This window comes from Miscanthus floridulus, chromosome 9, assembly GCF_019320115.1.
Source record: "Miscanthus floridulus cultivar M001 chromosome 9, ASM1932011v1, whole genome shotgun sequence".
Lineage (NCBI taxonomy): Eukaryota > Viridiplantae > Streptophyta > Magnoliopsida > Poales > Poaceae > Miscanthus > Miscanthus floridulus.
In genome coordinates, this window is record NC_089588.1 from 85,371,101 (window position 1) to 85,398,494 (window position 27,394).

The following is a 27,394-nucleotide window of genomic DNA, read 5'->3' on the forward strand; positions in this document are numbered from 1 at the left end:
AGCGGCAAACATGGCCAGGGCTGCGCCGACGGGAGAGCATGGCGGGGCTCCGGCCATGGCAGACTCAGCAAGGAAGGCACGCAGAGGTGAGTGGAACCGACGGTAGGTGGAATAGAAAGTGCTCGGGGTGGTTGCTCACGCGAGGCGGAAGGCTGGCGCGCGGCGCTGCGGCTCGGTGACGGGAGGCAAACGATGGGCGTGCATGCTCAGCTAGCAGCGGGGTGCAGGAGGAGCAGAGAGGGCAGCGCTGCGGTCCTTGCGCACGCGCGCGAAGATGGAGGGGAGGGGCGCCGGTACCTCACGGTGGCTCGGATGCTGGTGAGGCGGCTCGGCGCGCGAAGCTGGGACACCTCCGCTCGGCTGCGGTGGAGGAAAACGCAGCCAAGGTGGGCGCAGGCGCAAGATAGCAGCGTGGCCAAGGACTCGGTGGTGCCTGCGAGCTCGGTGACTCGTCCTCTGCAGTGCGGCCCAGCGGCTTGCTCAAAAAGCAGGGTAGGAGACAGCAGCAGCAGCTTGGACGGCTGGCCTGCATGCCAGGTAGAGGGAATAGTGGCGTAGCGACAAACAAAGACAGAGAGACATGGTAGACAGAGATTGATTGAAAGAAAAACAACAAGCCACAGTCGGTCAACTTGTACAGAGAGGACATATTTCTACCGCCAAATGAAAAACTCTCGTCACCGTCGGTTTTCACCCCTATGCTATGGAACACCCTGCATGATTCCACAAGACTGTGACCCACTGGCCAGTGGCCACTGCTGCTCTCATGACTCACGACCTACAAGCCACGCGGTACTGCATCCCAACCTTAATTTCATCTGTCCAGATGCCCTGCACACTAGTGGAATGAACGGCCAGCAACGGAACTGAAAGACATGTGGTGTCGTACACGGAGGCAATGCGATTTGATATATGTATATATATAACGGTTTACTAAATTTACATAAATTGTAATGTCTAGGCACAGGAAAATTTCAGCAAAGCTCGAATTTAAATTTGATTCAAACGCTATATATATGCATATCGTTCTATTTATTTGCCAGGATTATTGTTCCACATTTCTAAATATTTTTATGCACTGAAATTTAACCTGGACGTTTATTTGAGTCCGCGAAACCACATCACACAAGATTCGCTTATCATCTCAAGTACGTTTTATATCAAAACCCAAGAAAACTTGATTCAAAATTTTTACTTAGGTCTAAATCGCGGTGCTAATTAAGCTCGTAACACCAGGTGTGTTACATTGGTATTGCTATGTACTGTACGCGTAGTAGGCCACGTGTGCCGGCTTTCACACGACTTTGTTCGGGAGCGCCTCAATGGGATTTGTGAGTCGCTGCTCGCTCTGTCCTCTTGCTTCTGTGGCCTGCCTTGCTTATATCTGCCTGCTCCATCGCATCATTCCTACAGCAATCAACATTTCTGCTATATGCCTGCCTTGCGTGCCTCCACTTCATTGCTTGTTCTGTCGAGCCTCGCGTTGTCTCCTTCTCTCTCTCTATTTCTCTGCTGCCATGGAGGAGACGACCAAGCTCCAGTCCGTCGGCGCCCGGCCAGACGTGACCCGGCTGCTGCTGTAGCACGCCATGGCGATGCCGCAGTCGCTCACCCGTCACCCCTCCCTATTCCCCTCGCGAGCGCGCATTCCCCCTTGGCTCCACGTGGACCTGCTGCCCTCGGCGCGCCGTGCCTCACCGCCGTCGCTGCGCCACTCGCCCGCCCATCGCCGATCCTCCCCGCATAACTGTGCATGAGCGCCGCCCCTCCTTTCCCCGCTACTGACTACACATCTCCCCGCACCGCCCATCGCCCGCTTTAGCGCCTGCTCCGGCGCCTCCCTCCTGACGCCGTCCGCGCTGGGAGCCACCGATGATGTTGAGCCATGTTGCCGCACGCCGCCGATGCCGCCGTGGAGCCATCCTATAGCGACGTCCCGTGCCTCCTCTGCTCCTCTCTATGAAGAAGATGAAGTGAAGGGTATAAATCCAAGCAGAAATTTTATACGGGGTCTTTACTGCAAAATACGTAACTCGCACGAATAGTACATGCTGGACTGCGCGTTAGTTTCGAGTAAGCTTGGGGGCCTCATCGCTTAAGTACCGCCGCTGCCTTGCCCTGGTCGCGTGGGCAGTTTACTGGGCCGCCGGCCTCGCCCCCGCTTGGGCCGGCCTGGTGCCGCCTGTGCCTGGGTAGTTCGTGCCGCAGTGGGCCGCGTCCATTACTGCGCCGCGTGTGGGCCGGTCGCCGTCGTCCGCGCGCTGAGCCAGATTGGCCACCGCGTTTGGGACGCAACGTGCGCGCCGGTAGGCCGCCTGCCTGGCTAGCTGTGCCGCGCGTGCCTGGGCCTCTTGGCCGCCCACGTGGGCCGCGGTGGCCGAAGCCAGCCTAGGTGCCTCTTTTCTTTTTCTAGTTTTGTTTAAAATGGCTGCAACTTGAGAAAGTAATATAAATCTGTGTAGTTGTCCAAAAATTGTGAAACCAATTTTGTTAGTCTTCCAAAATCATGATCTACTTGTTAGTATATTTTGTTCACATAGACTCAATATGTTTTTAGGGTTGCTCTAATTATTTTAAAATGCTTAATATTGTTAAAAGGAGAATTTGTAGGAATTTCTGTGGTAAATTGGTAATAGTGTTGGATCTGAAATTTATATAGTAGGCTCCTAGCAATATTAGGTACTCACTGTAATTTTTGTAGCACTAGAATAATTAGTTTGCTACATAGATAATGATGTCCTATTTTGAATAATGATTAAATCAATAGAATGAAATAAAGAAACAACTTGGGTTTATATAACTAAAATATTTGTTGGGAAATAATGTCTTATTTGACAACATAGATACGTAGACCAGCGTTAGAGCTATCTTGTTCGCTTGTGAGGCGTGATCGGGTTTCGAAGCATTTCGACTATCGTTGATTATTTACATCTATGCATTTGCATCAATGCATATCATATAGGTACGATGATGGGTTAACGAACCAATTGAAGGATGATTGGGAATTCAAAGATGGTGTAATGGTATTCTCTCTAGAAGATGATGCAATGGGCTTGTTATTTAGCTGATGGTGGATGATCTAAAGATGCAGATACTAACTTTTTAATATATATCTTACCCAAGCAAGCCCCGATGCATAACCCCTACTTTTCTGTAGTTTAAATTATATTTGTGCATTAAGTTTTAAGGAGTTGAATGAAACACACTTGCATATATATATATATATATATATATATATATATATATATATATATATAAAGTTTTAAGGAGTTGAATGAAACCCACTTGCATATATATATATTTTATCCTATGAGTCTTAATAGTATGACAGGATCGTGTAGATTGCTATGCTATGGGACTCCGGTAGAAGTCAAGTGATTGCCTGTCACTCACGAGAGATGGAAAATACATTATGGAATTATTATCACTTGGAAAATATATATGGTGGAAATGATAAATGGTGACCGGGCAGGGATATGGTTTAGATATTGGTGGGTGTAAGAGGTTGTGTCACCGTGGACGCGGGACATGGCTTGGTTATACCGTTTTCCCTGTCTATGTCGGTCAAGGACCGGTCGTTGCATAAGACTCGAGGCAAGTCACATACTTATTATCCCGAGCACATACTTGGGTATGGGCGCTTGGAAGACTTGTTGCTCTCTTGTCATGGGTTCCGGCTCTTTCCGAACTGACTGTCAGGGTTTGTTTTTGGTGGAGGAGGTCCTTGCATCGCACTGGTGGGGGCTTGGAGTCCTAGTTTGGATGGGGACCTAGGAACCCAGGATAGGAGGGTGATGGGTTGGTCCTACTTGTGCCTTGGGTACAAGCGGGGCATTTATTTTCGGGGTACCCAGCTGGGGGCATTGATTCGCGAATCACCAGGCGATCCGATATGGCTTGTTTCGTGTCTAGCACCGTAGTAAGAACTGAAAGATGGAAGGTGGAATGGAAAAAGGAAATCCGATTGCTTACTACATGCTTGAAAGTAGCACAGGTGCTTAGATAGAATGGTTAGTTAATGAACCAATGCGGCTATTAATAAAAATCGAATATAAGGACACTCTCTTAGTAATGCTTCCTGTAGATGCAATAAACTCATAAGCCAGATAGCCTTGCATATCCTTGGAGTTTTTTTTTCTCCTATCGGGTAAGTCTTGCTGAGTACAATTGAGTACTCAGGGTTTTATTCCCCCTGTTGCAGGTGACAGGTGGGCGCTAGAGATGACTCTTGTGTGTGGATATCTCCTGATGGGCTCAGCGAGGATTCTTTTACGCTGTGACCGTAGTTGTTATTTATAACTTTCACCAAATGCTTTTATAAATGAAAGTTTCATAATCTGTTGCTGTAGTTTATATATCAATACTTCATCATGTCATGATTAGATATTTATATCCGCTGTAATTCTGATAATATATTTATATTCCGTTGTTCAATTAAATTGTTTATAACTCTGATAATATGATTATATTCCGCTGTTATAATAATAAATATTATACTCTGATGTTGTATTAAAAGTGATGTAAGAAATTGTTAAGAATGATGTAAGCTTTATTCTCTCATTTGTGATTCTGATGAAAAAATGTGGATTTTCGGGTTCTCCCCTGGGGTGTGCCCGATGGAACTATGTAATTTGGTGTTCTCCCTTGAGTGCTTAGTGTCTAATGAAAGACGAGCACTCCTAGAAGTCATTAGATTAGGCGGTTCTGCCACATTTGATATCCTTGCCGATATTATGTGGCCCCGCCCATTGGGAAGTTAATGTGAGGGGTGAAGAAGTTCGTGCGGGGGTGAATGTTTGGTTTCCAGGCAAGAGTGTATCGGAACTGTGTTTTCCACATTTCATTTGCTGAATTGGCAAGCAAATTTCGCTCTCTTGCACAGGCAAGGCTAGGCTCTCCTTGCCCGACGAGGCTAGGCTAGGCTGGCTCTAGAACCAAGCACGCCTGTCGAAACTCAAGCTATAGTGTGTAGGATCCACGGTGTAAAACAAAAGACCAGAAGACTCGGGCACGTTTGGTTCTATGGTTCAGCTCGCGTCGCCTTGCCTGCGTGAGCAAGCCTCGCTTTGCCAGGGTAGGTGAGCCAAAATGCCTCTCCCGAGAAAGCAAGCAAAAGCTTGCTAGCGTGAAACCCAAGACCTGACTTGAACCAGACACCTCTTTCCTTCCAATTTCTAGCTCAGCCAGGTGAGTCAAGCAGGGCTAATGAACCAAACACACCCTTACATCCCAATCAATTTCTCCATGAATGTCTCTAATTTGTCTTCCCCCAAAATCATGGAAAGCCAAAACTTAGGCTTGCTGAAGTTAGGACAAAAAGTATAGGAATGCATTTAGTGCCATAGAAATTATTGTGCGAATTATTTAATAATAAATTAATAAATAGCCAAAATTTGTAGGTATGTCTTAATTTTAGTTGGACAAGTTTTAGAACCCAACCAAACATGCCCAATATTCTTATCTATCCTCTTTCTCCCTCTTAGTCTCGTAACCATTTCTGGCCCTAAAACTGAATTTTGTTTCTATCTATTATATTATTTAATATAGCAATACTAGAAGACATTTTTCTAAATGTCAAGCAACTAAAAAGATTATTCGTTAGATTTTGGTAAGTCTGGGCGTTCGGGTTACCTGAAAAATTTGGGTGGGGTAGTTCGGGTAGTTAAAAATTCGGGTAATAGAAATCATTACCCGATATTCACCTCGAAAAATGACTACCCGATATTTCGGGTACCCGATAATTCGGGTTCGGGTTCGGGTTCGGGTATTCCCGAACTACCCGATATCAACGTAGATGGTGTGGGAGACTGGGAGCACCGACGGCCGGGGCAGTGGGCGGTCGAGCATCGGTGGTCGCGTCGTTATTAGGGCTCGGTCGCGCGGGGCAGCATCGGTCCGTCATCGACTTGGCGGTTGATAGCAGGGTTTCAGCCCGCGTCATTAGCGTCGGGGTCAGCCACGCGACGGCGTTGGGTAGCGTCGGGGCCGTGTGGCTGTGTCGTCGATGTTGGGGCCATGCGGTCGCGCCGTCGGCATCGGGGGCGGGGCTTGGCGGCAGGCGGTGGCTACTCGCTAGGGTTCGCGGGGGTTTGGGATTTGGGGGCCGCTTGAGCTCGACAGCTCGTGCTCGGTCGCAGGCCGCTACGTCTGGGGGAGTTCGGGGTGGTTGAGGACTTGAGGGGATGTGCGGCCTATGTCGAGTGGAGTTGCTAGGCCACATAGTGGGCTTCAATCTAGATGTTGACGACATTAGTTGATGGGCTCTGAAAATATCAGGTAATATGGGGTAAATCGGGTACAGGGGGTGTTACCCGAATTTCCCGAATTAATTTCAGGTATCTAGAATCACTATCCAAAATTATAATCAGGTAGATCGGGTGCAAGTGGTTCGGGTATTGGGTAATTTGCCTAGGGCTAGATTTTGGAGGCTGATATGACGAGGTATATTGGCCCAGTTTATGTGCCAGTTTGGCCCCGCTAAATTTCTTTACTATTCCCTCCAGCTTTGAGAGGAACTATGGATATCAGGCTATGGCCCTATTCACTTTGCTGAAAAGCCATAGCTGAAAGTATTGTTCGCTGATTTATTATGAAAAAAAATATCGTTCGTTCGCTAAAATAGCAGAGACTCATAAACAAGCGAACATAACCTATGAGCCAGTTCCAGGTTCCTGTTCCAGGCTATAGCCAGTCTTAGTGCTACAAGCCTACACGGCTCACAGAAGCACAATTTTACAGGAATCAGAAAAGCAAGCCCACGAGCTGGAACAAACAAACAAAAACCGTAATCAGCATCTTACATCAAAGTCTTCTGCTCAGGCTTATCGAATACTAGTATTCTTGCAAAACTTTGTGCCGTCACAAGTTCAAAGTAAACGGGCCACGGTGATGTCATCTCATATGTGCAGTTAAAACATATCTATATCTGCGACAACACCTTTAGCGTACACTAAGTATACAGATCATTCAGTACAAAAAAGCAGTGTCATTCGACCCTTGTTTTTCTCTGCTACAAGGCACAATTTTTCTCCCGAGCCGACCAGGCAATGATGTATTTGTTCCTGAGCTTTGAAAGAATTTGATGTACAGTGACAGCCTGCAAGCGATGCATTGAAAGGTGGCTTCAGGAAACCAGACTCTACTGGCAGCAATTTGGTAAGGTGTACCAGATTTACCTTGAAAGTTACATGTCCTATTTCAAATGTATCTCATCCCAGCGATTCTTATACGCCTTGATATCATGTACTGGGCAAGAGAGTACATAGCTCCTAGCAATCCTAACACCCGAATAGTAAGTATGTCTGTCATTATAATCGAAGGCAAGTTGAGCGGTAGTGTCAGCAGTAGCTTGGCATCTGTCTGTCTGACATAATCCCACATGAAGCGGTTGAAGAGTATGTGATTCGGTAAAGTGAGCACAAGAAGAGCAAAATTCTTCACAGCAAACAGCCAGCCTGGGCCCCCAATGTCAAGAGCCCATCCTCCATTGCCAGGCCAAGTCTCCTCCCATATCCTATACAATGCCGTCAATAATAAATAACCAGAAATAGAAACTGTTACTGGGAAATAGCGCTGCCTATCACCAAATCCTGCGAAGATATCTGAATCCTGGTTCAAGAGCAGAAGGATGGGCGCCAGGAAGAAAATAGCACGGTTCGAGCCACCAGTGAGTGTGATATTCAGAACCAGGCAGATGCCAAAACATAGCACAGTAGAAACATTGCCGATAGCAGGCATCCATGCTGCCTCTGCTGCCAACCGCTTGATGGTGAATGTTGGTGCAGCATGAGCCCTTCGTTGCTGGAGCAGCCTTGCTTTTGGTGGAAAGGCAGAACTCCGACTAGATGGACCATGCATACCTCTGTCTGCAGCCTTTTCACGCAATAGCAAAGCCAGCTCAAACTTGATTTCTAATGCAATAATCATGAAGATAGCAGCATAGAGACCCAAAAGTGACATTCTAGCCCCTTCTATAGCCAACATGTTGGTGAACTTCTCTTCTTCATCCTCATCTGCAAAACTTTTGGATCTTAAGTGTCCTTCAAGCAGATAGGTGACTGGGAACAAAGCTACCAAGAAAGAGAACACCCATGGCAAAACCCTTGTGCTCGATTCAGAAGGAAGATGTGTGAATACGACAAAGACTGCCGCAGAGACAATTGTTGCAACAAGAAGAGGATACAGAACAACTGCCTGGAAGAAGTACTGAACAGATATGTAGATGCCTAGTGTAATCCCAACTGCCACTGCATACAAAGCCCTCAACTCAACAACATACTTCACTGGGATGATGGATGTAACTGCTGCTAGTGTAAGTACCACAGTTGCGATGAGCAGCCATGACGGCCATGTGGGCTTAGATGCTACAAACCCATATATTGAAATGTCATCATCAGATAAATGTGCTGCTGTGATAAAATCCGACCGGTATACCCATGATAGCTTAATAGGAGGCTGCATAACAACAAAGAGAAGGCCTGTAGCCACAACAAGGACCAGGAATCTCTTCGCTGACTGCAAGGAAATATTGAAAATATAATCAATTGGTGCAGCAACAAACAATTTGCAAGATGTAGACAGGTATACAGCAAAAAGTAGCATAAGAGAGGGTAAACGGAAGTACTAGAAAACAAGAGGTATGGTTCAATATTTAACTTGAAGATGCTTTTTGGTAAAGAGGAATCAAATTCAATTACAGAAACAAGAGGCAAAAAAATTATTCCTTTTCATTGACAGGAATCAGAAATATGTGGGCCATACTCCCTGCAATCAGTTTTAAGTTGTGTTTCAGAGCTCACTCCACTAACCAAGGAGCACACAGCAGTGAACATGCGGTTCACTTCAAATCATGCTATTTTGTGCTGGAACAAGCAATAATGCAGAGCTTGTGTTAACTATAGCATGCAATCATATTAAAAGGGGTATCAGTGGAAAGACCGAATTGAACGTCAGTGTTTCTTGATCATTTGGTTCTCAGCTCAAATGACACTTGAATCCAACTGGAACGAATATAACTTAATAACACTAAAAAAAAAAACAGAAGCTACTAGGACCATTTCTTATGGTTGGTTAAGGAAGTAAAACCACAATTGGGAATTATTACATAACTAAAATTCCAGAGATAAATGATAGTCCAAAAAAAGTTCAAATTTTGAATTATGGTGTCCCAAATCCATAATTATATGTTGTTGCATGCATCACAGCCATTTCGGGCAAAACATATCTTTTAGCGTTATAAAACTCACATCCTGATCTTTGAAAACTCTTCAGTAATGGTAAAATATAATCCATCGAATGAAATGATTATCGCTTTCAAGTTAACAAAATAATGTCAGCAATTCAGACCATACATGGCCAAACTTTCAAACCATTAGGCTCTGTTTTCAGTTCAAAGTTAATGCATCCCATGAAGTAAACTAAATCTTTTCTTCTTTAAATTTGCGAAGTTCATAAATTACCAGGGAAGCAAGATAGATTTGATATTCCAGATTGCAAGTGAGATCTTGATACATTTTACTCTGACCTTGCCTCTATCAATTTAGCCATGTGGTCCTAAAAATATGCATGCTCTCACAGTCTGACACGGTAAATATGACTGCAAGTCCAATTGCATGCCTCTAAACACATCTATAGATTCCTAGTGTAAAAAATGAGTAAATTATCCATTGTAAGAACACCTAACATCATGCTAAAACTCTGGAAATGAACAGCCCTTCACAAAATATTGCTTTAGAATAAAACGATAACAGCATAGAAATATCACATCTAATATGTTGTAAGCAGTAGGATGATTAGTCTTTTTAACAAGAATGAAGGTAACTAGCAACTACCTGAACATGTGGGAAATGGAGAACGACTATTGGAATGCATGCAACTCCTGTCAACAGAATATATGAACCCAGTAACAAACCATCTGAAGGAGGTCTTCCATTCCACCACTGTAGAGCTTCAAAAATTGTTTCCCGACAGAGCCAGGCAGAAAACGCTATGACGGATGCATGGAAATAAGCTTGCCAGACTTTCATCTTAGAAGCTCCTTTGGACTTGTCTCTGAAAGTCACAAGCAAGAAGAATTTATCAACAAAAATTTTGTTGGTGTTTCTATCAAAACACTAGATTTTAAGAAAATACCTGTAAAGAAGTAAAGGGGGGGTAACAGCAAGTAGCAGAACAGCTGACACCCATATAACTGATCTTGATGTCATAAACAGCATTGCTAATTTTGATGAATATAGGCAAGTTAAAATCCAAGCAGCTTTGGGCCCTAGTCTCTGATCCACATATAATCTTCTTACAAGAGCCAAGCCCAAAAAGGTTGTAATAAAAACCATATAATTAGGATAGATGATATCATCTTCAAATCCATAGTAATACATGGAGGCATAGTTGAACAATCGGTTCTCGATGTAGCATAGCAACAATGTATGACCAATAAGACCCAGTTCCAGAAGAAAGTGAAGTTTTGTTGGGAGAAGTGCCAAACCAGGAACAGCCATTGCCATGATGACAGCTGCAACAACATACTTCGTGAAGGACTTCAATGGCATGCCAGCAAGCCAAATATTCAGATCCCAATAATTGTGCACCACAAACCAAAGGACCATCAAGCTTGCAAGTGCCACAAAGGTAAAGTATGATGACAAGCTTTTCTTAGTAAAGAACCTTGCAACATAATAGCCAGAAATCATCGGCAGTGGCAGAAACTGCAAAAGAATTAACAAAAAGGCATTATACACAACTATCTGTTGATGTGCAAACAAAAACAACTGGTAGAAAATGTTGCAAGATTCAGGACAGGGTTGCTAGTAAAGCGTGATTGCATGTTACTGTTGTTGCAAGTAAGTAGCTAGACAAGTGGAATTTCTCCTGCCAGAGGGCAGCTTGGCACTTAGCCGCTTGATTGCATTATATAGGAAAAGCAAACTTGGGATACAAGAAGTTCTCAACTACTACAACATATTCTAGTGTATAAAGTTTATGCTAGCTAGGATGCTAAGGCACCTGAAAACAGCTAGACAGTGAATAGTAGCTAAGTAGATAACTAGATACATGGGTAAGCACTAGGCTAAACCCTCAATTCTCCCCCTTAGCCTTGTGCCCTGCCTTGGGGATGATCTGCCTCAGACCAATTCTCTCCCTCATCTCTTCAAATTTGGCTCTGCCCAAGGATTTGGTGAGAATGTCTGCAAGCTGATCAGTAGTTGAGATGTGATCGGCCTTGATGCTTCCATCTTCCAGGCAGCTGCGGATGAAGTGGTACTTGATCCTTATGTGCTTGCTCCTGTCATGGAAGACTGGATTCTTGGCCAGAGTGAGGGCCGACTTGCTGTCCACCTTCAGCTCCACCACCTCGACATGCCTGCAGAGGAGCTCTGCTAGCAGCCTTGAGAGCCACAGAGCCTGGGTTGCAGCAGTAGAAGTGGCAATGTACTCTGCTTCGCAGCTAGAGAGCGCCACCACCTTCTGCTTGATTGATTGCCAGCTGACCAAGCAATTGCCGAGGAAGAAGAGTGTTCCACTCGTGCTCTTGCTTGTGTCGATGTCGCCGGCGAGGTCGCTGTCGCAGTAGCCGACGAAGCGAGCGGAGCCGGGCGCCTTGGTGAAGTGCAGACCGTAGTCGAGCGTGCCAGCGACATAGCGGAGAATGCGCTTGACAGCTTGTTGGTGCTCCACCATAGGCCGCTCCATGAACCTGCTGACGAAGCCAACAGCGAATGCCAGATCGGGGCGAGTGTGCACCAGGTAGCGTAGACTGCCGATGAGGCGCCGGTAGTGTGTGGGATTGACCTCTGCCGCTGTGCTGTGCCTGCTAAGCCTCAGCCGCTCCTCCATTGGAGTATGGGCAGGGTTGCAGCCAGCCATTCCGCCGAGCTCCAGAATCCTCTTGGCATAATGTGTGTCTGACGAAGGGTGATGCCAGTGGCATCTTGATTCACCTCGACGCCGAGGTAGAAGTTGAGGAGGCCGAGGTCACTCATGTCGAAAGTCTTCATCTGAGCCTTGAACGCCTCCACCTCTCGATCCTCTGCGCCGGTGATGATCAGGTCGTCGACGTAGACACCGACGTGCAGGACAAAGCGTCCACTGCCCCGCCGGTACATCACCGCCTTGTGAGCACTTTGCTGGAAGCCCATCTCTTTGAGTGTGGCATCCAACTTGGCGTTCCAGGTGCGCGGAGCCTGCCGCAGGCCGTAGAGGGCCTTGCGGAGGCGGTAGACCTTCCCCTCTTCTCCGGCGACGGCGAAGCCGGGCGACTACTACGCGTATACCTCCTCCTTGAGGTCGCTGTTGAGGAAGGCCGATTTGACATCCATGTGATGGACGCGCCAGTCTTCTTGAGCCGCCAGCGCGAGGACCCTGACGGATTCCATGCGCACCACAGGAGCAAACGTGTCGTCGTAGTCCACCCCTTCTTGCTGAACGAAGCCGCACGCCACAAGTCTTGCCTTGTGCTTGATCACCGCGCCCAGCTCATCCTTCTTGAACTTGGACACCCACTTTAGGGTGATGGGCCGGTGACCGGCAGGGAGCGGCACCAGCTCCCAGGTCCGGTTCTGCTCCACCGCCTTGAGCTCTTGCTCCATTGCCGCCCGTCATGCCGGATTATCCTTGGCCTCAGAATAGTTGGCAGGCTCGCCGGCGTGTGTGAGGTGAAGCTCGGTGAAGAAGGGCGTTGAGGCGGCGGAGGCGGAGGATGGTTGCCGATGATGTTCGTCATCGTGCGGTATCGCAGCGGCTCGTTGTAGTAGGCGTCGAGTCTATCTTCATCATCCTACAGTGGAGTGGCAAACTCCACTTGGTCTCCAGCCACAGCTGCTGCTGCTGGTGATGCCGGTGAAGCAGTAGGAGCAGCAGGGACGCTGGCGGTGGCGAGGCTGGCTGGGGTGCTGGAGGAGCGACCGCTGCTACCGATGTCCCTCCGGGCTCCCGCGGATTTAGTTACGGCGAGCGCGGTGCAGTGTGATGGCGCCGACGATGTAGCTCCGAACGCCACTGGAGAAGCATCTTGTGCTCCCCCGGCTCCTCCAGTCTCCCAGAACTCGACGATGAAGTCGCTCGCCGCTGCGGCCAAGCTGCCGACGTCCGAGGTAGACCAATCCAAGCCACGCCCCTCGTCGAAGATGACGTCGCGGCTAATCCTGACACGCTATGTCGCAGGGTCCAGTATGCGGTACGCCTTGGCTCCCTCTGCATACCCGATGAAGACGCCGGGCTTGCCGCGATCATCCAGCTTGCGGAGCTGCCCCAGATCCTTGGTGTAAGCGACGCAGCCAAATGTCTTCAGGTGGCTGACCGCCGGCGTGCGCCCGTGCCAGGCCTCATAGGGGGTCTTGCCCTACAAGGTCCGCGTCGGTGAGCGATTGAGCAGATGGATTGCCGTCATCACCGCCTCCCCCCAAAACTTGGTCGGCATCCTCCTCTGCTTCAGCAACGCCCGAGCCGTGGCCACCACGGTTTGGTACCGGCGTTCCACCACGCCATTTTGCTGCGGCGAGTGAGGCGTTGAGAAGTGGCGCTGGATGCCCTCTCCCGCGCAGTAGTCGGCGAACTCCACGACGGTAAACTCGCCGCCGTTGTCGATGCGTAGCACCCGAAGCTTGCGGCCGCTCTCCTTCTCTGCTGCGGCCTGAATCTTCATGGCGGCGTCTGCGGCAGCATCCTTGGGCGGCAGCAGGACGACCCACATGAAGCGGGACGCGTCGTCCACCATCAGGAGGAAGTAGCGCCGCTCTCTTGGAGTCGCCGGCGTCACGGGCCCGCAAAGGTCGCCGTGGACGAGCTCTAGCTCCTTCTGCGCGCGGTACCGGGCCTGCTGAGGGAAGGGGCGCCGGCGCTGCTTCATCGTGACGCAGGTGTCGCAGATTTGTTCGGCGGGCTTGATCACCGGCATGCCGCGCACCATAGCCTGCTTGCCGAGCTGGTGTAGCACCTCGAAGTGGAGGTGGCCAAACCGCTCGTGCCAGCGCCAAGCGTCGTCGTCCTTCCTCACAGCGAGGCAGAGCGGCTTCACGTACTCAAGATGGAGGACATTGAGGCGGCTAGGCCCGCGGTTCACCTTGACTAGGAGGCGCCCGCAGCGATCCCAGATGCGTAGGACGCCCTTGTCGATCTCCACCTTGGACCCGCCCTCATCGAGCTGGCCGAGGCTCATGATGGAGTTGCGCAGCGCCGGGATGAAATAGACGCCGTGCAAGACTCGGTGCACGCCGGTCTTCGCTTGGAACACGATCAAGCCGACACCTTCAATCTCCAACCTTGTCGCGTCGCCGAACCGCACCAAGCCGCGAACAGAGGTGTCGAGGTTGGAGAAGAGATCGCGACGGCCGGTCATGTGGTGGGTAGCGCCGCTGTCGAGGTACCAGCCATCCAACTTGTCCTCACCGGAGCCGATGTTGAGGAACGCACGAGCCCGGGGTTCGTCGATGTCGAGGTTGGCGTCGGCCTTGGAGCAGAGGATGTCCTCCTATGTTTCCAACTCCAGGAAGCCGTGGGTGAGAAACAGAGCCGCCTCGTCGTCATCCGCTTCCGCGAGATGCGCCACGCTCGCGTCGAGGCTGAGGGCAATCCTTCGCCCAGTGGCCGGTGCGATGGCAGTTGAGGCAGGTGTCGTCGCGGTTCGCCTTGCGTTCGCCGCCGGCGCCACCAGCGTTTCCTCCTTGCCCGCCGTCTCCACGGTCACCCCGCTCGCCACAGTCGCCCTTGGGCTTCTGCTTCCTTCCGCTGCGAGGACGCCGACGGGGTTCCTTGGATGAGCTGGACGAGCCAGAGTCATCTCCTCCTTTCTTCTTCTGCTTCTGCCGAGCGAGCCATTGCTCCTCGGTGTACATCAGTTTCCCGCCGACGGAGATGGGCTCGGACGGAGGTTCTTCCTCGAGATCGTCCACCGTCTTCAGCCTTCTGGCGACCTCTTCGATGGTGAGGTCCTGGAAGTTGAGGGCCTCGATCGCGATCTTCAGCTGTGCGTACTTCTTCGGTGCCGCACGAAGAAGCTTCTCCACCGCCCGCTCCTCGTCGAGGTCCTGTGCGTACTTCTTCGGTGCCGCACGAAGAAGCTTCTCCACCGCCCGCTCCTCGTCGAGGTCCTTATCACCGTGGCGGGCCATCTGCTGCTTCAGCGTGGAGAGGCGGAGGGCAAAGTCCTCGACCTGCTCACCGGGGCGGAAGGCGAGGTTCTCCCACTCCTTGCGCAGCCGCTGCAGCGTGGCACGGCGGACGCGGTCGACGCCGATGCGCACCGCGGCGATGGAGTCCCACGCCTCCTTGGTTGTCGCCTTGTCCGCAAGCGGTGCGCCCATCTCCGGTGGCAGCTCGGCGATGATGGCCTCGAGCGCGCGCTGATCGTCGTGGTACGGGAGGTCGCCGTACTCGATGGCGTCCGAGAGCTGGCACGCCTGCATCTTCACCTTCATGAGCAGGCTCCAGTCGTGGTAGTTGGTCTTTACCAGCATTGGCCATGGCGTCCCCGTGCCAGAGTCCTTGTACACCATCTGGACGGCCGCTGGCGACCCGCGACGGCCTCCGCGTCCCCGACGGCGCTCCGGAGATGGCGATGGGATCCGGCGGCGCACCGGCTCCATGGCGGCTGCCTGGGCTGCCGCTCCAACTCCGCGCGTAGCGCAGCGGCCGTGTTGGCCGCTGCCTGCTTGGGATACAAGTTCTCAACTACTACAGCATATTCTAGTGTATAAAGTAGATGCTAGCTTGGATGCTAAGGCACCTGAAAACAGCTAGACAGTGAATAGTAAATAGCTAAGTAGATAACTAGATACATGGGTAAGCACTAGGCTAAACAGTTTTCTAAACTACATTTTCATTGAAATAGGTACAAAAACAAAAGTACACCTCTGGGAACCAATTACACAAAACTATGCTTTTAAAGGCTACTGAAATTTTGCAATGTGTAATGACAATAAATGTGTAGTTTTTTATATGAATTGACAATTGAAGTGTATTTTTGTAAGGTTAATATTAGAAACTGTAGTTTTGCAATATTGGTTTCAATAGAGCGTAGTTATATGAAATTAGCTTTTAAAATTGTAGTTTTGAGATATTTAAAAAAAAATAGTGTAGTTTGTGAAATTTACTCAATTTAAGCATGTCAAAATTTGGCATAAATCAAGCAAAAGCTTCAAAAAGCTGTGTTGCTTCAGTTTGCTGGTCAGAACTTTTGAAGATGATCCAAACCATAATGATCTCACTACATAAACAACTGCCAGATTCATCCAAGAAAAAACTATTGTGAGCTAATGATATTAAAATTTAAAAGATATTGCTGCTCAAGAACCAATTGAACATAAAAAACTTAGATCCTCAATAATACAAAGAGACAAGAAAAATAGCAAACACATCATTGGTGTAAAGTCTAATAGAACTGTTTAACCATACTGTATCTATAGTGTAACAAATGTGACATAAAATGGACAGACAGCAATGGCAGTACTAACTTAATGATAAGGGCAATAGCCCCTTGACTAATTTATCTAAGCACTACTACTAATACCGGATGTAGAACTAGTCTAAAATATGTGGAGTAGAGACAACGAAGAAAAACTCAAATGTACCATACAAGACCAGATGCAGTAGTTATTGTTAGTAAAAGTCCAAAGCCTTATATCGACTTCACAATACAAGATGAATTTCAAAGAACTACATTTTTTGGTTCAACGTAGCATGCAACATGCATTAGCTTTAACAAATCAAAATGTCACATAAGCAGATACCAATTGCATAAATGAGGCTGCAGCATACCATCATGGGGAATCCAATGACTACAGCTCCTGCTCCACTGACTAGCACTGCCAACCCTGTAAAAGCCACTGAGCTAGCAGCATCCCCAACCTTGCCCGCAGCATGCGCTGCAAGGCCCAAAGCGCCACCAAGCATTGTGACCGTTACAAGCAGGTAATTCAGCGGTGGTGGAGCATGAATGTATCTTCCAAACGCGTGGAACACAACTCGCACCTCAAGGCAAAGCACCACCACGACCAGTGCAACGAACCCATTCACGATTCTTATCTGGTCCATTGCACGTGCATCCCTGGTGATCCACCACAGTGCACCACGAGTGGAAGCATAAAGCTGGAACAAGAACGGTATGAAGAACAGCAGCAGCAATTCACACACACTGGCCCACGATGTGAAGAGTGTGGCATGATGGGACGCAGCATGGAACAACACTGGCACGAACAGCACATACAGCGAATGCACACAGCTCTCCAACGGGCCAAGAATGCCATCACTGTCCAGTATTGGAGCATCCTGCTTCCTGCTATTGAAGCTGGACGGACGGGGTATGGAGAACAGCCAGTAGAACACCATGCAGAACGCGGCAAAGTAGTAGGATGCATTGGCCATGCCGACCGCGGATACGAGAGCCCACGTGAAGAGGGCAGGCACGACGATGGGCACACAGGCAAAGAGCAACCGCTCTAGGGCGGCAACAATGGTCGGGTTCTCGAGCTGGATCCATCGGAACTGCAGCGACGCCCATACACCAATGAGGAAGGAGGTCTCAGCGCAGAGAAGCAGCGCGAGGACGGTGAGCGGCAGCGAGGCGGCAGCAGCAGACGACAGCGAGGCGGAGAAGAAGAAGGCGACATCGGCCGCGAGCAGCGCCGCCCAGACGGTGAAGAAGGCGCCCTGGCGCAGCTGGAGCGCGTCGAGGAGGTATGCCGTCGCGAGGCCGATGGCGAGGACGGCAAAGACGGGGAGCCCGCCAAGGTCGAGAAGGAAGGCCGCGGCGGGCACCAGCGCCGCCGCGAGGCGCGCGTTGTGGGCGAACGCCGGGCCCGAGGCCGAGGTCGCCGCCGCGGAGCCGCGGGGCCCCGCGCCGCCGAAGGAGGAGCGGGGCCTGTTGGCGGAAGAGGAGGAGGCCGGGAAGGGGACCAGGGGCTTCGGGGAGGAAGTAGAGTTGCGGCGCTCCTGGTGGTGGTGTGGCGCGGGGGACGCGGCCGGCGAGGGGGACGGGGAGCGGGTGGAGAAGGTCGGGGTGGAGAGCGACGGCGAGATGAGGAGGCGACCGTGGCGGGAGGCGGATCCGGAGGAGGGATCCATGCCGGCGGCGGCGGGATCTAGGGTTTTGCGACGGGGGGCTAGGGTTTGGGACGCATCGGCCGGCCGGAGAGGAGGAAGACGACGGCGACGGGGTGGACGACGAGATCTGGAGTGGGAGAGTGGGGGCAGGCCGGCAGGGTCGCAGGGGGCAATGGGAAGCGTCACGACTCACGACTCACAAGTACGAGGGATGAAGCTAGGTGGCTGACTGTGGGGCTGATGTGTCAGCGGATGACGTACCTGGATCAAGTTGGACTGACGGGGCCACCTGTCAGTACCGGAGGCGGGATTTTGACTTGGGATGCGTTTGGTACTTCCGGACGTACGACGCAGGTGCACCGTAATCTTCTCCAAAATATTTGTCGCTTTTATTTTTGAGAAATAACTTTGATAAAATATATATTAAAAAATATTAATATTTATAGTATATAATTAGTATTATTAGAAAGACCTTTGAATCTAATTTTTTAATAAATTTATTTAGAGATATAAATATTATACGTATTTTTTATAAATCGAGTTAAACTTGTAACACGAAAACAAAAACGATAGATAATATGGGACCGAAGGATAACTACTTAAAAATAACAAATCGCGAATATTTTTTGATACGACATTCATAGCTCCCTTCTGCTCCTACGCCCATCTCTTGCGATCCCCTGCCCGTTCTATCCCTTTTCCTCTCCCTCTGATTTTCTTTCCATAACAAACCACCCCACACCGACGCCACAATCATCGCGAGACGCCAACGCCTTCTCCCCACCACGCTAGGACGCCATGATCGCTCAAGCCTCGCGGCGGGCGGCACGGCGGGAGGGGCATCGCTGCGACGGATCGGGCGGCGACGACGATCCAACGCCGAATGGGCGGCGGGTGAGGTGCCGGGTGGCACCCGAGGTGATCCAGCCCCGAATGGCCGCGATCCCCCATGGCGGCGGCACCGGCAGTCGCGGTTGCGACAACGGCGGAGGACGAGGCTCGCTTGTTGCGCCTGGAGGAGCAGGCGGAGCACGGCGACGGGGGCACGGAGTACCTCTGCCGCTTGCGATCAACCAACGCCCCCTTCTGTCCGTCGTATCCTTTTCCTCCTGATTTTCTTTCCAAAACAAACCACCCCACCTCGACCTCCCCATCCCCGCACCCCGCAGCGGGATCCATGGCCCCCAGGCCATCTCTTCGAGAAGCAGGTCGGGCTCGAACTACCGCTGACGGAGGGTTGCGGCAACAACAACTTCTACGGCGACGAGGTTAGTTTTGTGTGCCATGGCCTCAGATCCGTTGGTTTCCATCGGTGAGGTCTCATTCCATCCTCCTCAAAGTTCAGGGGCTGTAGTTCGATTTGTTCTGATTTTTCTCTTTGGATTTCAATGGTCCAGAGACACGCTCAAGAACGAAGTCCGGTCCTGACTTCTTTGGTTGGCTAAATGATCTGGTGATCTACGAGGAGGCACAACTTCTCAAGTAAATACATTCTATTAAGAGCACGACGTGATGGCTCGTTGCTCCATACAATTACATTGGCAGACATCACTTTAGGTAAAGAGCTAGCTGTTCTCCCGTACATCTATATATCAAAGTCAATCTCTTATTATTGTATTGCAATATTCCCTCGAGAGGCACTTCGTCGGTGTCCCTTAATGTGTAGACCATTAGTAAAAAAAATTGTCATTCTTTAATTTCCTAGAGATGGTGGGATATATACCCTTCCATGCAGTGTTCGTTCCAGAGGCACTTGGTCAGCTTTAGCCAGGGTAGCATCTGTTTGAAAAGTTACAATGACAAGCTTCTGTGTTATCAGGCTTTCAGGGTTAGTTGTACACTTGATGTCTGGTTATGCTAGATTATCTTTCCAGTTGAACCCACAGTTCTGCACTTCTACTTTAAAAAACATAATTTAATTCATACCATTTTAGCTTCATGGAATCGATATAGTTATTGTTGGTTACCAAAAGAAAAGGTGATGCATGATCCCTGAAGACTAATGTAGTGGTACTACTCTGGTAGCATTCTACATGTCTGAGGGATATTGCGACTTCTACATTCATGTGATGTTTGTGATTTTTTGTGCACAGTTCTGAAAGAGAAGGAATGACTACTTGTCTCTAGGACACAAAAGAATATGAAATTGCAGATCAAGCAATGGTTTTTTTTTCTCAACATGTGAAATACTTGCATGTTAGCATCAGGGCTTGGGTTGGGAAATAACAGTTTGGTTTGGAAAATTAACTGATTACAAATCAGGTTAGTACATATATGGTGCCACTCTTTCCACTTGATAAAAGAAAGAACACGGCTGAGTTCCAAGCTGTAAGCCTCTAATAGTACTTTCCCCTAAAAAGCTTCGATATTTCATTTCCTTTTAGTATTTTGGTGCCATTTATGCGTTATTTTGTGTATATTTTAATTACATGATGTAGGAATCATGAGTCAATTTATATCTATACTGTATTGCATTAATGATTCTATTCACGTGCCTGAACCTTGATTGCTTCTGTTGGGTTTCAACTCTAGCCTACCCCAACTTGTTTGGGACTTAAAGGCTTTGTTGTTGTTGTTGTTGTTGTTGTTGTTGTATTGCATTAATGATTCCGGACATTTGTTGCATCAGGTGTCAGCAGCTAAGTTCATATATGGCTGTGCTATCGATGCCGAGATGTGGAATCCCAATTGCCTCTTCGATTCTCTTTAAGCCGGTGTCATGCTGCCAGAAAAGTAAGGAAAGCTCCTAGCATCGCTACATGTCGTTAGAAGCCTCTGTGCACATAAAAAGAATGCCTACCCTTTGAAAAATAATGTTTTCATATTGGCTGCATCTTTGTTCATGAATATTTATTGTTCAATACCTTTCTTGGAGTAATCAAAGCAAAATTACCACTTATTATATTATGGTTGTTGCGTTTCCATTATTTTGTAGTTCTGTGTAGTACCTCAAACTCAGTCTTACATGCTTCATTTTCTTTTATTTTAATTTTAACCTAAGATATTCCAAGTACATGAGTTTTGTGCCGGACCCAGGAAATATTTCAGGGGGGGCTGAACAACACTGTTGCTCAATCTTAAGTCTCAGCCCCCCTACACTATTGCCTAAAAATTCATGGGGGTTCCACTGGTCCGGTATGGGTAGGGGGCTCGAGCCCCCCCCCCCCCCCCCCCCCCCCCCCCCCCCGCCGTTGGATCCACCCCTGGTTTTGTCCAATTGTGCAGGAGCAGGTAAGCAGGTCTTTGTCGCAGCTCTGTCTGTAGGCAACAGGAACTTGAGGCATAGCAACAGCAGTTCAGTCCAGTTTTGCTGTGGCAGCAGGACCTCATCAGTTTGAGGTTATGGCAGCATTGTATGACTGGTTTTAAGCATTCAAGCACGGATTTAGTATATTCACCTGTCTTTTTTGTGTTAGCGTAAACTAATTGATAAGCATCATATCTATTTCAGATACAAGATGGATGTCTGTGATTTAGTATAAATTTTGTACTATCACTTAAGTGGGTGTATGTGATTATAAGTCTTGTATATGTGATATTATCAATTTTGAAATATAATGTAACAGTTGGGACTCATTCATGGATGTGTTGCAATGAGATTTGGCTTTGTATGAGGACCGAACGGGGACTCGGTTGTCTAGCTCTGACTAGGGTTGATATGTCTTAACATTTTGTATAACTAGAGCAAAATTGCTTATGTAGAAAAAAAATCTTAAGTAAATATTTGGATCTCAGCTGAATATTAAAGGGATTATTTGCCAAGAGACCTTTGGCCTTTGCAACAAATGGGTAGAGTACTATCTATGTTCTGTGCAAAACTACTCTTAGATGATATTATGCTTTTGCTTAATACTGGCCATCCTTTTGCAAAACTACTGAATATGAAAGGGCCAGCATTTTCAAGAAACATATTGTCCTTTTGCTTAATCTGAATCGACGCCGATTTACATCATATTATTATGGGTGGCTTAAGAGTCCTCTCTGGGTCCAATTACTGCTTAAGTGCTAATAGTATCAGTTTCCTGAAAAAAAAGGAAAGGCTATTAATTTCAAGCTCTTCTCATCATGTTCTGTCATTCTCTTATGCCATTGTGAACATCACCTTTTTCATGTCCTAGCTGTGTAATGATCTTGTGGTGAAATTGTAAGTAGCATTATGTGAAAAATGTGTGTGCCTGATCCTATTTTGCAGGAATTATTCGGAAGACAAGGACAATCATGGAGTATTTGCACCGGATTTGTAGGGATTGTATAGATAAATCAATGCGGCTTGGGTATGGTTCCATATGTTATTTGTCTAATATGCCTTGTGCCAGTGTCATTTCTTAAAAAACTGGAGTCCTAACCTGGTTGTATTAGCAAAACAATGAACTTTCAGTGCTCAGTTCAGTGCTATGAAAACAATGAACTTTCAGGTGGTCTGCTGCGTGCGCAATGCTCCAGACGCGTGGCGGTCCGCCCCCGCCCCCCTGTGCTCCAGTGACGGTAATGTGTTGTGCCTGCTCTCGACTCTCAAGCACTCATTGCTCTGTGTCTATACTTTTCTTTCATAAAAAAGAAGTTGGTGTGGATGTGTCAGTGCTTTGGATTGAGAGGTAAGCACCCGGAAAGTATGGTAATTTGCATGTTTGATGTTTTATTTAATCCGTTACCATGGTCGTATCTTTGATCGCTAGATATTGCCCATGAGTGATGTGTTTTTATGCTCCTCTACTGTAATTGTATTAGAACCTCTCAAGGCACGTGCTCAAATGTTTTTTAGAACTTTTATAAGTTAAATGGTTTAGGGTTGGTTGGCATATATAAATTAATTGGTGATATGCACTGACTACGCCTAAAAAACTCACTGTTTCTGCAGTTTCGGTACTCTCCTATACTTAGGCTGCTACTTTTTTTTTACAATTTCATTATTTTCATTCTGCTTATAACAACTAGATGTAGAATTGTCTTTTAATTGGTGTGCTGTGTTTTTTTTACAATTAAATAACAATTGTACAACAGTGACAATTGTTTTACAATGACATTATTAAATAACAATCTTCTCATCATGTTTTACAACAGCTAGGTGGGAGTTCATTGGGGGAGCCTGATTCAGACACATCGTGGAGACATTAGGCCAGGGGAGGATAGAGATTTAGATTTTGTTTGTTTCATAAGCTTTTCTGAAATAGATCTACATGTCCTCAGCTTGGTGGGGTTGCAGGTGAGGACGCACGCGATCCGGACGGTGCACTAGAACATCGACAGTACCATCAAGGCCACCGACAACATCCTCTCCCAATGGCTAGATGAACTCGTTGCATTGAGAATATAGTAATCTTCCAAGTTCTGTTGGCGATGAGGGAAAACTGACAGAGAATGTGTGTGTTGTGTATGCTCGATATTTCCAGCTTCTCACCCGAATGCTCGCTCTGGTCATGAATCATGAAGCTAAGGGTTACCAATCAGGCTCCAATGTTATGTGTGATTATATTTTAAGGAATGAAAAATATGGAATTTGTTTTTATCTCTTGATTATAGCCAGATGCCTTCCCTTGTGTCTATCAGGTTCTAGCACATTGTTACGCTCGGAGAATTGGTGGCCTTGTATATTGTTTTGTTGTCAGTGTTTTTGTCATTCTGTTACGAATTTCTGAAATATGAATGGCTACCGTTATCTATAAGTGGAGGAAGATTTACGCCATGGAAATCCAAAACAGGTATATAGAAGAAATTTTAAACAAAAGTGAATTTTATGAGATAACAAAAATGAAAATTTTATGAGTATAAAGCAAAAAAAAATCTTTCCTATGGATAGGAAAACACATCACTCATACGTATGTTACTCATGTATCATTTCTTCCTCTTGCAACACGCAGGAATTTGAAATTATAGCGGTCAGAGCTTAAATTTCCTATATGGATAGGAAAACACGTCGCTTCCTTTACGTTTTCAAATCTTTGTCGGCAGTACTATCTATGTGACAGGCACTAATATTTACATATATATACTCGAACATGCGTATAGGATGGTATGAAGATACGGCGGAACTTATTCGTGGATTTATTGACGCACGAAAGAAATAGATATCCGAGATTTCTTCTTGCCGATATAAAACATTATATTAGCTGCATCACAAAAAGGTCTATACAGTAGAGTTTGTGAGCCCACGACACCGCACTCTTCGTGACTGTTAATTTCACAAACTTTGCTTTTTGATTAATATCACTTTAATGTCGGTATTTAATTTCATAGTATTGTTATCTTATCGTGCAATTCTTGTGTTTTTAGTATAAAAGTTTAGCTGTCCCATAGTAACGCACGGGCACGCTACCTAGTTTTACCTTAATTATCTTATGCGCTGCTCGTCTAAATAAATAAAAAAATAAAATCAACTTCTATTTGCCTCGCCTTACTCCGCTTCGCTCCACACGCACCGCCTGCCAATGTGCTCCTCACCCCGTGCTTCCCTGATGCTCTGCTCTCTCACACTCTCGCTTGCTCACTCCGACGTCCTCCTTCCCCACCCCGGTGGCTCCTCCCCGCACCCCGGTGTCCTTACCCACCAGGAGCCCTCAATTTCGTAGATTTCGTGGCCCTCTCCCATAACTCGGCGAGATCCATGGAGCACAATCGAGATCTATGGAGGTAGTGTGGCGGTGTTGCAGGGGAGTGGGCAGCTCACCCCCACCCCAGCGTAGCACCCTCCCCACCCTGGTGGCGCCCCTCTCTCACCTCGGTGACCGAGCTCCCCCCACCCCGATGGACATGGCGCTCCACGCCCCCCATCCCCCACCGCGCTACCGAGCCCAACCCGGTACCGGTGGCGCTAGTGGGTGTGGTGCTCGCGTGCAGCAGCTCACCGCTGTCTCCGACCCTGACCACCGGCCCAGCATTCCCTCCCCTATGTTGCATATGTATGTTTCAAGTATTTTAGGTGTTTCGTATGTATGTTGCAACTATTTCATATAAATGTTGCAAAAATATATCGAAGGATGTTGCATATGTTGCAACTGTTTTAGAAACATGTTGCAAGCGTTTGTTCAAAATGTTTCATCTGTTTCAAGACGTATGTTGCAATCGTTTTGATCTGGATGTTGCATATGTTTTCACACATATATTGCAACAGTATGTTCCAAAATGTTTCATCTATTTTTGTCTTCTGTTGTAGCAAGTGTTTTCATGTTGCAAGTTGCAAGTGATCTATCTAGATGTTGCATATGTTTTCACATATATGTTTCAAGTGTATGTTTCAGATGTTTCATCTATTTTTAGACGTATGTTGCATTCAAGTGTTTCATGTTGCACGTGTTTCATGTTGTTCGAGGAGTCATGGGGCGTCAGGGAATAGAGCACGACGAGCTGGTGACCGGCATACGTGGCACATTGGGGGCCAGCGGTTGGGGGCATGACAGGGTGGGGTGCATGAAAGGTCCTTGTGTGGTTTTGGTAATTGAGTGACAATCTAGGTGGACTAACTGTGACAGGTACATGTGTATGAACAACATATGCCATAAAGGTTAAAATGGCTCGGAGATGTTGCAAAGCTCATATATGTGATGATGAAGGAGCTCATTGCACATGAGACATGATATTGAGTCATGTGATCAAGGTGGAGAAGATCAAGACAAGACTTGGCTTGATGGACCGGTTGCAAGTGTGAAGGGTAAGGCGGAGGCTTTGGAGCGATGGACCGCATGGCGATGAAGCTCGAGCAAGACTTGGTGCCGATGGACGAAGGCAATGGTGAAAATCAAGTGAAGTCAAGATCAATGAACAAATATGATCACATGATGATATGAAGTGGATCATATCATTTGAAATTGGTTGGTGCATGTGTTGCATCAACATTGGAGGAGAAGGAATGGGATGCGCAAGGCAAAGGTATAGCCTAGGGCATTTCATTTCACCGGTCATAGGTATATAGAGAAGTTGATGACTGGGTTTAGGATAGATGGCCGTGCTATCAAGAGGGGCAAACTTGTTTGCATATCGGTCATCTAGTGCCACTCGAGTGATCTAACTTTGCATCGTCGCTAGGATCGAGTGGCGTGGCAAGTTGAGTGGCTAATCCTTTGAAAAATGATTATGAAAATGCTAACACACATACACATGGAGGTGTACACTTGGTGGTGTTGGCACATTTACAAAGAAGATGAAGTTGGAGTTGATGTGGATCAACTTGGCGATGAAACGGAGGCGAGAAGGGTTCAAAACTTTCATCGGCGAAGTGTTTGCCCGTAGAGTGCGGACAGTCTGACGGTGCCACCGGTGCCCTGTATAGAAAAGACAGGGTTTCACATAGTGCACCGGACGCTGGTCTCAATAGGACCAGCGCGTCCGGTCAGTGGAAGGAGTGAAGACGTTGGCGTCGGTCTTTGACCAGACGCTGGCTGGCTACGTCCGATCTCGCTGACGTGGTAGCGTACAAAGAAGACGGTGAGTGACCGAATGTTGGGTGCGTCTGGTCGCAAATTTCCACCTCTGGGAGCTTACTGGAAGTGACCGGACTCTGGGGTCCTACATCCGGTCGGGCATGACTGGACACGTCTAGTCGCAAGTAGAAGCTTACTGGAAGTGACTGGACGTTGGAGTCCTACGTCCGGTCGTGCACTGTGTTGTGTCCGGTCGCAACTTAACCGTTGAGATCGGGCGCTCAGTATTTAAACGTGGAAGCCATTCTTTGACCAGACGCTGGTAGGGTTCGTCCGGTCAATACGACTGGAGCGTTCGGTCATCCGAGTTTTGCCCGCTGAAGGGGTAACGGCTAGTTTAGCCCGTGGGGCTATAAATAGAAGGGGGTATCAGCCATGGCTAGGGTTGAGCACCTTGGGGGACTTAGTGTCCATGCTTGAGAGTGCTTGGGAGCCCTCCATCTCACATATGCTTGATAGTGATCATTCGATTGTGTGAGTGAGCGATTCTAGTGTGATTGCATCATGAGGTTGCATCGAGTGGCACTAGGTGATCGAGTTGCAAGCCAATGGTGCTTGTTACTCTTAGAGGTTGCCACCTCCTAGATGGCTTGGTGGTGGTTGAAAGGTCCTAATATGGCTAGAGGAGGGGGGTGAATGGCCTATTTAAAAATCTACAAATCAACTAGAGCAATTTAATTAGTATGACAAATGGCGTAATGCAAACTTGCTCTAGCTCTACAAGGGTTGCAAGCCACCTATCCAATAATTCTAGTTGTAATGATTACTTAGGCACCCAAACTTGCTATGTAACTACTCACTAAGAGCTCTCAACCTTGCTACTCTAAAGAGCTTAACTAGATGAAAGTAAATAGTAAAGCAAGCTCTCAATTCCAATTACACTAAATAGCTTGTATCAACTAGTTTGCAAGAATGTAAATAAGTGAGTAGAGTGATTATACCGCCGT

At 47.8% G+C, this 27,394-nt stretch overlaps 1 protein-coding gene and 1 long non-coding RNA gene across 6 annotated transcripts; one reads left to right on the forward strand and one right to left on the reverse strand.

The window, feature by feature from the left end:
- Positions 1-6,638: 6,638 nt before the first annotated feature.
- On the reverse strand, positions 6,639-18,208 carry LOC136483885 (uncharacterized). 2 transcript variants are annotated; one of them, XM_066481042.1, is made up of 5 exons: positions 16,750-18,208; positions 10,132-10,703; positions 9,831-10,050; positions 7,176-8,514; positions 6,639-7,096 (listed from the first exon to the last, which is right to left on the reverse strand). In XM_066481042.1, exons 1-4 carry the CDS (start codon positions 18,052-18,054, stop codon positions 7,198-7,200), a joined length of 3,414 nt encoding a protein of 1,137 aa, XP_066337139.1. In that variant the 5' UTR covers positions 18,055-18,208; the 3' UTR covers positions 6,639-7,096; positions 7,176-7,197. The 2 variants fall into 2 exon arrangements, with proteins under 2 accessions (XP_066337139.1, XP_066337138.1); XM_066481041.1 differs by having other exon boundaries at positions 6,639-8,514.
- Positions 18,209-18,680: 472 nt separating this feature from the next.
- Positions 18,681-23,624, forward strand: LOC136482297 (uncharacterized). Of its 4 annotated transcripts, none has more exons than XR_010765030.1 (6): positions 18,681-19,301; positions 19,431-19,590; positions 20,663-20,766; positions 21,259-22,307; positions 22,449-22,518; positions 23,095-23,624. It is a non-coding gene; the product is annotated as an uncharacterized lncRNA (long non-coding RNA). The 4 variants fall into 4 exon arrangements; XR_010765029.1 differs by having other exon boundaries at positions 22,226-22,307; positions 23,095-23,621; XR_010765027.1 differs by having other exon boundaries at positions 21,259-22,518; positions 23,095-23,623.
- Positions 23,625-27,394: the final 3,770 nt, after the last annotated feature.